The 13,972-nt window shown below is 36.6% G+C and overlaps 1 protein-coding gene across 1 annotated transcript in view; it reads right to left on the bottom strand.

Annotated features, from left to right (window-relative positions):
• Positions 1-11,682, bottom strand: part of UFL1 (UFM1 specific ligase 1) — a 30,125-nt gene extending 18,443 nt beyond the window's left edge. The window contains exons 1-10 of the mRNA XM_040983790.1: positions 11,562-11,682; positions 10,355-10,500; positions 9,363-9,391; positions 8,611-8,708; positions 7,578-7,692; positions 5,784-5,914; positions 3,779-3,837; positions 2,707-2,853; positions 1,830-2,005; positions 584-763 (exon numbers count right to left, since the gene is read on the bottom strand). Of these exons, the coding sequence (XP_040839724.1) occupies positions 584-763; positions 1,830-2,005; positions 2,707-2,853; positions 3,779-3,837; positions 5,784-5,914; positions 7,578-7,692; positions 8,611-8,708; positions 9,363-9,391; positions 10,355-10,500; positions 11,562-11,638 (1,158 nt within the window). The 5' untranslated portion in view covers positions 11,639-11,682. The remainder of the gene's footprint in view (positions 1-583; positions 764-1,829; positions 2,006-2,706; positions 2,854-3,778; positions 3,838-5,783; positions 5,915-7,577; positions 7,693-8,610; positions 8,709-9,362; positions 9,392-10,354; positions 10,501-11,561) is intronic.
• Between the last annotated feature and the right edge of the window lie 2,290 nt (positions 11,683-13,972).

Here is a 13,972-nt window from a genome sequence, read left to right as displayed (position 1 = left end):
GCCCTTATAAAGATTAACAGTTTAATAAAACACATGGGTTTGTCTTATGCGTTTGATAGCAGGTTTTATAAGGAAATGGCGCTGTATAATTGGTGATTATTAAAGCAGAGCCAGAATGACCTCTATTTCAGAATATTTTGACAGCAGCTGCTCTTAGGAACTAAACAATTTTGACACCTACAAAATTTATTTCCTCAGTAAGTTATTCTGTGTCCCTGAAATAGATGAACTTAACGACACTCAACCTTTAGTAAATACAATGTGTACTGATTCACATAAACACACTGTATATTTATACCCATCAAGATGACACGTTTGCCTGTCTTAGTGTTTTAAAATTGAACCAATGCCCTTAGTAACTATGATTTTAATATATAAAATCAGTTTCCATGTTCTAACAGAAATGAAGAAATGAAAAAACAATTCCAGGAGAGGAAATAAAAAAGGAATGATAAAGAAAATCATGTATGACATAAGGTGTTCATTTTGGATCAAACTGCTCACTTCATATTTCAAAAAACATCAGAAGATTCTAATATGAAAATAATCTGAAGATTAGCAGGTGAAAGGAAATCTGGCATACCTTTTCCGCTTTTTGGTGCATCAGTTCATTGAACAGCTCTGCACAGTCATTTATAAACTTTTCACTAGCTACAATAGTGTCATTAAAGACAACAGCTGATGCCTGTTTGGTGAATGCTCTCATCACCTGTTGAAGCAACATGGCAGCATCTTCAACTGATAAAGAACTGGGTAGCAGAGGCTAGAATAACAAATAAAATAAAGTCAATACAAGTTTTAAATAAAACATAAATCATTTGTTTTATACACAAATATAGAGGATCTCTTAGGGGATCTCTTCAGTATAACGGCCTTTGGATCCACATCTATGCCCCAAATTTCCTAATTTCCTTTTCGATTTCATCAACAATACTGAACTCTGGAATCACAGATCCCGCTGCCTACCATTCATCATCAAGTGTCAAAGAACCTTAAGTCATTCAATTTCTCCAACTTACAAAGTTACTAATAATGCATTAAAAAAGAATTGTCCTAATAACTTTATCTGCAAAATGTATTTCTTCTTCACTCCTTCTTCTACCAAAATTACCATTTTGATCAATGTTCTCTTTCCAAAGTGCTCCTCCTGTGGGCAGAAAGTCTGGCCACCAAATCACCACAAAATAGAATGGTTCATAGGATGCTCTTAATAAAAGTTATTGAATAGCTAAAAAAAACTTAAATCTGGAGTTTTAGAAACATGGATACCCAGAACAGCATTTTCTGCTAAAAAACAAACACAACAAAACAAAAGAAAAAAAAAGTCAGGTCTGAATCATGACTATGAAATAATGGATTGATGTTGATTTTACTTTACTACACTTACCTGTGTGGTATAATAAAGAGATCAACAATGAACACTGATCAGTAAAACAGTATCAGTGTCAAATACATTAGCAGAGATTAGTAGATAAAGGATAAAGAAATGACACACAATACCTAATACCAGTGCAGCTGAAGCAGTATGGGTAAGATAGGGGGAAGCCTTATCAATTTCACTATCAGGATTAACAAAGTGCTCTATTTATTTGTTGGAGATTTACAGAACAAAAGATATTGACAATCCAAACGTAGAAGGTTACTCTCTATTTGAGAAACTGTGATGACATAAAACATAAAATAAATTGTTTATTGAAATAATTATTTCTAGAATGTCTACCTAAAATCAGGATGATCTCGGTGTACCTTAACTACTTAAACAGCAAAGCACTAGTAAAATATAAGTTATCACTGGTTTAAAGAAAATTTAAGAAAAAAAAAAAACTTACTGCAATATCAACCCATGTTCCAGAGCTGATAGCTTCCTCCACTGATGCTTCCACCTGGTCCACAAGTCCTTGGCCGACACAAGCCGCTTTCAAAAACAAGAGCTGTGTAGTCTTGTATCTTTTCTTTATGTAGTTAACAGCATCTGGGATTCCAAGTCTGCACAAGGCATCAAATTCTATAAATATACCACAGATGAATTAGAATTGCTAGCCATTCACACCTCTTAGGAATTGCAAAAAAAAAAAAAAAGATCCTGTCTCCTGGGTTGGGCCAGCAGAACTCTGGTTACTACGGTTAGTCATCTAAGGTGTGAACCCTGTCTCTCTAATTCTTTGAATAAATAATAAATATTGTTTTTAAGAAGATAATGTGCATTTACCAAAAAGTTTCTGAAGGAATTGTTTTAATTCCTTAAACAAGCAACCATTTTATCCAGATAACAGAACCTTAGAAACAGTATAACTTGGTGTTGAAGTACAAGAAACTAATAAAAATGAACACAGTAATGTCTAACAGCCAGTAAAATATTCCTAAGATTGTAAGTCTGGAAAATCTGGCAATTTTATAAAATATGCTTTCCTTTTTGAATTAAAAGTATTTGGATTTTAAAAGCATCATCTTAATTTGCAATATAGTTAATGGTTGGTATCAACATTTGTTTTTGGCTTTCTGATGTTACAGCTGTTCAGTAACCATGGCATTAAAATCAGGTCTATGAGCCATGGAAACCAACGTGATTATTTTTATACTAAAAGGAAATCAAAATAATCATCTGTTCAACAACAGAGAAATACACATGGATTCCAAGGTTAGACAACATTTTCTCAGAACGTGTTCCAGAAACATATTTTAGCAAAAAAAAAAAAAAGTAGTTACCTAGATAGCCATTCTGTCTGAAAAAGGAATCCACCCAAGCACTCTGTGTCTTGGAGTAGATGTCCGGGACAAACACAGCTTTATCTTGCCTTCCACCAACCACAGTGCCTCGCAAGCGGCCACTATTGACAAGCTCCTCAAGCACAGCTGTAAAAAGAACAAAAACAGGCAAATGCGAGTAAATCACAGTAGGTGAAACCTTAAATAGTACCTTATCACTTAACAGTTTGTTTCTTTCTAATCTCTTAAAAGCCAATGTAATCTTTAAAAAGTATAATTGAAGGGATTTTAGTTTTATATAAAACTCTGGCATTCATCAGAATTTTTAGGTTACAAATTCAGAGAAACCAAAAGTGTTGAATCTGTTGAAGATTTATTATTTTTATTGGAAAGGTGGATTATACATAATTTTAATATAGATTGCAATAAGTTTAATTTTAAATGTCTTAAAATTTAAAGTTCATATTTGGAAAGGTAGTAACAGTTAATTTTTCTTTCCACATTTAAATTTATTTCCCATTCATTTTAGATCTATTTTTGCACTAATGTCAATCAAAATATTAAATTACTGCTTTAAAAAATTATTTTAGTAAAGCATTAAATCAAAGTTGCAAAATCCCAAACATACACAGACACAAAGGACACAGTTCTTTAATAGATATGATATTTCATTATTTTAATATTAACAATAAATTTATATTGCTATAAACTATAACAACTTTGTTAGACTAGTTTCATTTTAGAAAATGTAATATAAAAGTATAAGAAACAAATTATAAATAAAAATTGCTCCAACAATTTAAAATCCCTATCTATATTAATATATATATAATTTCTCTCTATATATCAATAACTATACATTTTAATTTACACATATTTAAGCACATGTTCATTTCTGAAAGTAAATAATAATAAAACAGGTATAATGGTGCACATATGAAAACTATAAATGTGTCAGAATAAATTTTAAAATTAGGAGGAAACCACATTAAAATAAATGAGTTTTATAATCACACTATTTCGAAAGTAATTGAAGTATATATATATATATATATATCTGAGCTAAACTCACAGTAAAGAAGTTGCTCTTGAAATCCATATTTTGAAATTAAAGAATTCACTGCTGTAGGTCTTCATTGGAAGAAGAAAAAAATACTTTAATTAATTCAAGGCAGTTGTATTAATTACACAATAATTGGGATAAGAATTTATAAAAAAGACAATTATTTTTTAAAATTGGAGTCAAAACATACACCAACTTTTAAATCCTTATCAGAATTATCCTATTGAAAGATCAAAGAAATAGCCTTCCAATCCATAATTAATTACATCCCTACTCCATTAAATTTTCATTTCCGGTTTCTCTGGTGCTTGGCTACCAGCTTTGGCTTTCAGTGTACATCTTTCTTCACTCTGAGCTCTTCTCACTGGGATATTCAAGTGAATGTTATTTATGATTTCATTTTTAAAGAAAAATCAGCTCATAAGTGTACTGAAAAGAGCTCAGAATATACTTTTAGACTAGGGTGAACGGGAGAGATCAATTTAAAACGCTCTTTATTGTTTATCAAAAATTTTTAGTTATAACTGTACATTTTAAAAATCTTTATTTTTATTAGAAAGTCAGATATACAGAGAGGAATATCTTCTGTCCAATGAATGACTCCCTAAATGGCTGCAATGGACAGAGCTGAGCCGATCCAAAGCCAGAATCAAGGAGCTTCCTCTGGGTCTCCCATGCGGGTGGAGGGTCCTATGGCTTTGGGCCATTCTCAACTGCTTTCTAGGCCAGAGAGCTTGATGGGAAGCGGGGCTCCTGGGGTTAGAACTGGTGCCCATATGGAATCCTGGTGCATGTAAAGCAAAGATTTTAGCTACTAGGTTATTGTGCTGGACCCTGTACATTTTTTAATATGCTATGATATGGTATAATTTGTGTACCATAAAATATATACTTCTGCGCCCAGCATAGTAGCCTAGTGGCTAAAATCCTTGTCTTGCATGTACCTAGGATCCCATAATGCAACTGTTTGTGTCCCAGCTGCTCCACTTCTCATCCAGCTCCCTGCTTGTGGCCTGGGAATACAGTAGAGGTTGGCTCAATTCTTTGGGACCCTGCAACTATATGGGAGACCATGAAGAAGCTCCTGGCTTTGGATCAGCTCAGCTCTGGCCAATGCGGCTGCTTGGTGTATGAACCAGCAGATGCCAGATCTCTCTCTGCATTTCCTTCTCTGTAAATATGCCTTTACAATAACATAAATAAATAATTCTTAAAAATATATACATATGTATACACACACACACACACACACACTTCTGTAGTATATAGTAAAATATGTAACAGAACTACAATTCAACTCTTCGGACTTTCAATTAGATTTTTTTCCTCATGATTCCTGGGTGAGTTCAATACACTAATGCAGCAGAAGTAACTGTGAATTGCAGAAGTACATCTGTAATATGATGGTGGTAAGTACAGTGAGGGTAAGAGCAGACAGGTTGCCAGAGCACTGGTCACTCTGTAGGACTTCATAATTCCACTTCAATTTCACAGAAACTCCACTTCCATTTAACAAACCATAGCCCTGAATCAGTTTTTGTTAAAAGATTTATCTGCTGAAGGGGAAAAAAGCCAATCATAATAAACACACACACACACACACACACACACACACACAAAGGGCCAGCATTTTCTGATGCTTATATCCCATATCAAACTGCCAGTTTGATGAGTCTCAGCTGCTTTGTTTTTACTTTAGCTTCTTTTTTTTTTCCAATCATTTTTTTTTTTACTTTAGCTTCTTAATGTATTTGGGAAGGCAACAGAAGATGAACCCATGCACTTGGGCACCTGCCACCCAAGTGGAGAACAGGATGGAGTTTCTGGATCCTGACTTTAGTTGGGTCCAGATCTGGCTGTTGGCAGCCACTTTGGGAGTGAACCAAGAGATGGAAGATAGCTCTTTGTGTACCTTTCTTCATCTATCTCTCTCTCTCGATGCCCTCTCAAATAAATAAATCTTTCAAAAAGAAAAAAGACATGTACAAAGATGTATACTTTAAAATGTGTTTACCGGGTAACAGCACTGAAAAGTCCACGGATGCGAGCTTTATGTCGAGCTACAAAAGCTTCTGTAAAAATTACTCCTCTGTTGTCAAGATCAATATGTCCATTGATAATTCTACCAATTCTCTGAGTGAGTGCCTTAGAATAAAAATATAAATATCTATTAGTCTGAAAGAATAAAATGACCTACATGCCTTTTTATACTCATTTTCAATTCATGTCCTATGCTGATGTATCGATTATGTGACTGGGAAATTTCAACAAGCCCAAATTATAAAATCTAAATGAAAATGGACAATTCAGGACACTTCAATATCTCATGGCAAAGCCAATGACCAATCATTATATTAGCCATTGTTAATTAAGTCCATAGCTAATGTAAATAAATTAACTATTTTCCTAGATATATCTTCCATGTTATAGACAGCTAAGAAATACACGCGAGCTTTAGAGAACACTCCACCAGGAGCTTCTAGTATTGACACAGAGAAATGTTATTCCAAGATTTTGAAATCTATTAAACTAGAAGGCCTGAAATCTCTCCTCTTTGATGCAAATGTTAACAGATGATCTAAAATCACAGATGATCTGTTTTTATGACAATCTGCTTTCAAAGTCAACACTCTTTCTGTATGTGTATACCAGGACTGGTCAATGAGAAATCAGGGGTGGAAGTTTCACATCTCAAGCTAAATTAAATTTGCTCAGCACAGCTTGACCAACACTTTCATGATATATATATATATATATATTTAAAAAATGGTTTTCAAACAACTTGAACTTTAGAAGAATGCATAAGATATTTACAAAAATTAGAGCTAAAGCTAATATAAATTATTGTGAAAAACTTATACCTATAAAGAAATTCAATTTATAAATCTCAGATTATCAATAACAAAATAAACTATAATACAGTGCAATAAGTTGTGTGAATGTGGGCTCCTCTTTCTTCTTCAAAATATCTTACCATATGCACAGGCTATCATTGACCAGAATAATTGAAACCATTAAAAAGTGAAATCACAGATAAGAGGAGGGCTATTGCAAACATTATTATTTTATAGATATATAAGTTAAACCACAGAAAGATGAGATAATTTTCCTAATATCAAATAAGAATGGCCAAAGATAAGATTCACACATTTATATCAAAGCCTGAATACTTTCCACTGTTCCAAGAGCACTTCTATGATTCTAAAATGTCAAAATCCTTAAAAGGAAAAGCTTCTTATTTTCATGTGACACGGTTATTTCAAATTAAAGTATTTGAGTATTAACACAAATATGTAAAGAGTATGTGAGATTTCTGTAATACTGACAGTTCAGAGGAACAAAAGATGGTGGTGTTGATATTTTGAGAAGAAAATCCTTTTGAGAAACAGATCTTATTAAAGATGGTTAACAGCATCCTTGACTTTTACTAGAAATTCGTACCCCTTTCTAGATTATAATCTTCATTATTTATTTCTGAAACTGTAACTAGAATCTAGCATTCCCCTTTAAAATTTCTGTACAGTTAATATCAGAAGCATTAAATGCCCCATGCATTTATGGCTTTAATCTATTTACTATTTTCAGAGTATTCCTTAGTTTGGGATCATTGTATTATGATCGTTTTTAAATAAACTCCCCAGAGTCATAAACATAGAAAGCCCCCAAAATGTAGTGTTACAATTTATATTAAGTCAAATCTCTGCAGTAGGAAATTCACTGATGAGTTAGAACATCTGTTCCCAGTCCCCCCTAATTTTTTTTGACATTCCTTTTTTAAAAAGACATGTCACAGTATTTTCAAAATTACCTGTGTTAGAAAATTTCCAGGAAGATCATAAGTCTTACACAATTCTGATATCGTTACCTGACCGCTTTCTTGCAACTTATCATTTACCTCCTCTGCTAAATGATCCAAATAGTTCCTAACAGTGGGGAAAAAAAAAGATAGAAAAATCCAATTAGGAATAATGATTTTTTCCTCTATCCCTCTATTTTTTATATTTAATTTCTTAAGAAAATATGCCCCAAAAGTAGCAAATGTAAAACATGCATGCAAACACCAATATTCTATAAACTTTTTGGTTGAAATAACTGAATGAAAAGTTAGTCACATTATAATTTTTTAATGAGTAGAAATTTTGTAGTCATTTTTATTAATATTTTCCCCAATAAGCTTGCTTTCAGAGTTAAGATCACATAAGAAAGACTATAAAAGTTGGGACAGATGTGTGGTATAGCAGGTTACGTCACTACCTTGGATACTTTCACTGACCACCAGACTTCCTGCTTCTGGCTTCCACTCTGGATGTTTGGGACCTTTTGAGGAGTAAGCCAGAGGATGGCAAATTGGTGTTGCTCTCTTTGTCCCTGTCTCTCTCTCCCCACCCAGTCTGTCAATCTGCCTTTCAAACAAATAACGAATAAATCTTTTAAAAGTTTATGTTTTGTACTGCCTTAAGAAAACAGAAAATTACCTAAAATGACCCTTATAAATGCCAGCATTACAAGAATTCTACAGGAAATGAAATGACTAACTAGCTACAAGGCCTATTAAATACTACGGAAGGGGGAAAAAGGCAGCAAGGAGGTGCTGTAAATATTTTAAAACCACAGCTTGCCAGGTCAGCATCCTATAGGGATATGGTTCATGTTCAGCTTCTCTTCCAATCCAGTTTCCTGCTAATATGCCTGGGAAAAGCAGTAGGGAATGGCCCAAGTAGTTAGTCCCCTGCTATTCACATGGGAGACCTGGTTACAGCTGCTATGGCCAGAATCTGTGGTTAGAGATCTGGGGATTGAACCAGACGATGGAAGATCTCTTATTATTGTTTTTTACTTACTCATCTATTAGTTGTCCCAGTACTAGTTGAACATGCTTTTCTGATTTAATAATATCGCCAATTCTATTTTCAATATGAGTCAGGTCCACATTAATTACCTGAAAAATGACACAAATTACATTAGTGGTAGGGTTTTATTTTTCTTAGATCCCACATTAAACATATACAACTATAGTTTTGTAAAAGATTATTTGTTCTTAGATGAACAATTGACCTGAAATAATGCAAAAAGCCTCAAAGCCTCAAATAAGGCTTAGTTTTAATTTTGTAGAAATTATTTTCATTTAAGAAAATGTTTATTAAGCCATGAAATATTTTTTTCATCTAACAGACATCATTTCACACAAGATTTGCCAGGTTCTTATATTTTAGTGTTCTTTGGTTATGATATGTTGTGCACTTATGCATTTTTACACATCCTCTTTTTATTTTTTATTACTTTTACATATTAAATACATGTAAATATGAAACACTAATGATTTTTCTCTCAAAAGTTAGATAAAATGCTAACTATAACTCTATTTGGTAAGGTAAATAATTAAGGAAGTAATCTGAGAAAGAAGTATTAAATCAGTTCTATACATTAGAGCTTATTTACTTGATCCAATATACCAGCAAGGGTTACATAATCACTTCTTCACTAACAGTATACAAAATATGCTGCTGGTATCAATGGATACTTTTTAACTATCAAATTCATAGTATCAAAAATTGAGAAAACAAAGCAAAAATTTTATAAATTTAATATTTACCTGTTGTAGGTCAACAATGTTTACTCGGCCTTTAAAGAAATGAAAATGATTTGTTTTTAATTATGTGTATCCATACATCAAACAAAAACCACAAATTCAGATATGGATAACTGAAATCCATCTACAATAGCCAGGGAGTCTCAAGGATGAACATGTTCACATATGAAAAATAAGTAGGTCTGTATGACTAAATCAGCTGCAATAATTTATTTTCAAAGCTATTTTTATCATCTCAGGCGAATTATGTATAACTGATGCACAATCTAGTTAGATCTACAAAAGGTATCTGATTCTTTTCATAACTCCAAATGTACTGACCATGACCAGAGATTCAACTAAAGTAAGATAGTCTTTTTTCACTTATTTGAAATTGAGAGGTAAGTTTCTACCTGCCAATAAGAAGCAATCTGTTAAGTTTTCCAAATCAAAGCTCATATTTTATTAGCACTATGCAGAAAGATTAAGACCCACCAAAACTATATTCACATGATATCTAATTAAAAATCTGTGTCCAAAGCTTGTTCAAATCTTTTAAAGACAATTTTTGTGTGCTCAAAATAGCATTTTGTATGACAGATACTAAACCATGTTACACTGAGTTGCTTAGCTTATAAATACAGAAAATGTCTTTTTAAAGAAAGCATGATAGTCTTGATTTTTAGTGACTATATCAGCTTTACAAGTCTCTATCATTCTTGCAATTATCGCTTGATAACAGGCAATTTGTACCCACTGAGTTATGAAACAGAAGTTGTTGAAAAAAATGGTCATTTAATTTACATACAGTGCAAATAACGCAAAATCATAGAAAGGTACTATTTTGTAAAGTGGTAACATATGAATTAATTTTAATTATATGAGCATACTTGCATGAATCTAGAAAAATGTTAATAACTGAGAAAGGAGTTTTAGAAATAACTTATTATTTAATCATGCTTTCAATGTATCTTTCCCTTCCTAACATCTAGAAGAAAACACTACGGAATACTTACCACCCCGAACATGGAGCTCATCTTTCATTTCCTTGCTAATTTGGGCTGGAGTAATATATTCCTTTCCATCAAGTGTGTGAACTACTTCTAACTGTTTCTGAGCAATCAATTTATTCACAATCTCAATGCAGTTCCGCTCTGACAACCTGAGGGAAAGAAAAGTTACACTTTAGCATCGCCTTTAATACACTGGTGCCTATTAAAATTAGCACAATGTATAATAACTGGTTTTACAAAAAAATCTGGGAAAAGAGGCTCTGTCTTGTGAATTTTAAGATCTGTGCCTTCATTAGCATAGTGATTCTGACTTCATAATATGAAATTTCTCCAATAAGCAGGATGACATACACGTAAAGCATTTACTTGAGTAGTATTTATCATTTTACAAGAGTTCAAGTCTGCGCTCTTCTAGACCTGCTTCCTATCTTCAAATCTGAATAAAAAATTCAGAAACTATAATTTAGGTAGAAAAAAAACCAATTCTGCCCTAATTTAATTTTCAACTTAACCAGCATTTTCTTCAAGCATGTAATGGCCTCACATGGTCTACAGGTAGAATGGCGATCTGGCTCAGTAAGTTCTAAGTGCCACTTTTATTCACGCATTTACTGTGACCTAGTTTTTTAACTTTTAGATGGATTTCAGTAATACAGGATTCAGGTCCAGAAGCAACAAACACCACAGGTAAAAAACAAACAACCAACAAATAATAAGAACCTCTAGGTTCTGTAATCTCAAGCAGCAGAGGCCTGGTCCTCAGGGCACATCCCACAGCAATGGGCTTGTCAGGAATGTCAGCCTCAGAAACCTGTAAAGTGACAGATGGTGCCAGGAGTCTGTCCTGTTTATCTGCTGCCCGAACCCCTTCTCAACCTACCCCAGCCCCAACGTGAAAGGGTCAACACACTATTTGCGAAGTAGTGTATTCGGGGGTTCGTGTGTGTAAAGCTCATTCTGGGTTAAGGGTGTCACGGGTGCCAGGGTGACGCGGGGGACCCCGCGGACTGCCGGGCCTTGGACACGGCGCGGTCCCCGGCAGGCGCCTTCGCGAACCGAGGCTTCCCGCCGAGACCCGGACGCGGAACTGCGGTCCAGGCTGGTGGGCGAAGGACCGAGACGGCAGCAGAGACCGCGGCCCGGGCCAAGATCCGAGGTCCCCGACCCACGCGTGTCCGTCAGCTGCCTAGTACGAGAAAGGGTCGGGCACCTCTGTGTGGCCTCGGCGAACTGCGCGCGCTGGAAGTCAGCCGCCAAGCGCCGGATCTCCTCCCAGGCGTCCGCCATCACAGCCGGACTCGTCCAGACGCAGACCGGGAGCGGACACGTCAGCCCAGCGGCGGCGGCGGCGGGCGAGGCGGCGAGACGGGACGGGCCGCGCAGAGGGACAAGAGACTCCGCCCCCGAGGCCACAAACGAAACGCGTGCGCGCTGCGCGGGAGGGCGAGCGGCGGTCCCGCCCACCGCACCTCAGGCGCGCGTCCGGCGAATGCGGCAGCCTGAGGCGGCGGGGCGGCGTGAGGGGTGTGGGGGTGTCGGAGGCGGCCAGAGGCGGCGTGAGGGGGTCAGGGGCGGCCTGAGGCGGCCGGGCCGAGGGCGAGCGCCGGTTCGCTCAGGGGAGGCAGACACCTCGCGGCAGGCAGCGGGCCCCGGGGCTCTAAGTTGCCCAATTGTTTTTCACCTCTCCCGTGTTGGGGTGATTTCTGGTGTTTTCAGCGAATTGATGAATTAGCTACTTTTCCTCGTCTTCCGTCCGCCACATGCTTAGTGGGGATGGGACAGGAAGAAGCTGTGCCCACGTCCGTGGTGAGCATGTCCTCTGGCGGAGGGAACACTGCCCCATTGCCTCAGGTACGCTGCTGAAGGTAAACTGGGCGCTTTTGCGCCGGAGTAGACGTGCATTACACAGACCTGTGGAGTTGTTTCCTATCTGTTCTGAAGCCCTGTCACTTTTCTCTTTCAGGAAAGATTTGCTCTATCCAATAGTGAAGTAATATAACTTTAAGAAAGGAGCATGGCCACCAACAAAACAGGGGGAGCGACAGGGATTGTGCTAAGTTTTTTTAATCACTTTTAAATTATAAATCCTTATTATAGAGTTGGAAAAGGGAAATTATTTCCAGTCCTTTCCTACGTAAGTAAGTGATTCTCGGGAACGAAAGCTAGTGCCATGAATAAACTTATTTTTATTTTTAAATTTCCCAGCTTTACTTATAATACAGAGGACCCAGTCATTGCAGATTGTCAGCAAATACAGCCACCAAGGGACCACATTAGGGTGCAGCGGATTAAGTCATTGCTTCCTGCCATGTGGGCATCTATTGCATACCAGTGTTAGTGTCCAGTTTGATTTCCCATCCAGCTTCCTGTTAGTGCACCTGGGAAGGTAGCAGAAATGGCCCGTGTATTCAGGCACCTGCCACCCTTGTGGGAGACCAGTATGGGGTTCCTGAATCATAGATTCAGTCTGGCCCAGTTGTGTCTATTGCAACTCTTTGGGGAGTGAACCAGCATTTGGAAGATCGCTGTCTACCTTTCAGATGAAAAATGAGTAGGGCTTAGATAAATAAATAGTGCAGCAGAACAATGTCTGATGGTGAACCAAGAGGTGGAACACTACACATCAACAGTAGGTACTGAGACTCCAAGAGCATCACAGTGTTTTCTATGAAGATGTCATAGAGTGCAGTATGGGATTAAGCATTCATATCCTCACCTTAGTAAACAATAAATGTAATGAAGTAGACTAAAAATACAGTAAAGCAAGCAAGCATTGCAGCCTCTAGGGGGAGTAAAAGGTACTATGTGGCCACTTGGAATCCAAACTTGTTGCTTACCATGTAAAACTCACCATCACCCCACAGCCTGATTTTCAGTGGTATCCTCACCCATGGATGAAATGGTTTGCCATGTCCTAGACATACTAACCCCTCTCAGAAAGTCTTGTCTTTTCTGGAATGCATGTCATGAATAGTCTCTGAATTCCTAAGATGTGTTCCTGAGAGGTCTTCAATGGTCAGCATAAATAAAAGTACACAGTACTGTTAGCATGACACCTGCCACGTAGTACCTTGTATAGTCCACAAGTGTTTGTTATGTGAAAATGTCATCAAATGCATTGGTGCAGCATTATGCTTTGGTGTAACAACACCATGCTGATGTTATTAGCATGTGGATTTATCCCTAGAAAAATATTATAGGAACAATTCATAGTTATGGTTTTCTAGGGGCTAGCTTGTTCTAATATAGTAGTTACTAGGATTTTCCCAAGATATCTAAGCTAATTAAAATAAAATAGGAAGCTTAATCATTTGGACAATATGTATTTTTTGGGAAAAGATTTGTGTTTGTGAATGATACAGATACAGAGAGAAAGAAAAGGAGAAACATAGAGGTCTTTCATTCATTTTTCACTCCCAAATTGGCTACAGTAATCAGAGACAAGATAGGCCCAAAGCAGGATCTGGCAGTTTCTTCTGGCTCTTCCTTGTGGGTATAGATGTGCTTCTTGCTTTCCCAGGAGAATTAACAGGGAGCAGGATTGGAAATGAGGTAGCCAACTTTAATTAGTGCAGATCTTGGATGCCAGCTCTGTAGGTAGCAGTTTAATGTGCTCTGCCA

This window comes from Ochotona curzoniae, unplaced genomic scaffold (assembly GCF_017591425.1).
Source record: "Ochotona curzoniae isolate NIBS_2020 unplaced genomic scaffold, NIBS_Ocur_1.0 contig_3819, whole genome shotgun sequence".
In the NCBI taxonomy this organism is placed as follows: Eukaryota; Metazoa; Chordata; class Mammalia; order Lagomorpha; family Ochotonidae; genus Ochotona; species Ochotona curzoniae.
The sequence above is the reverse complement of the archived record's forward strand: the minus strand, read 5'-3'. Positions and strand labels throughout refer to the sequence as shown.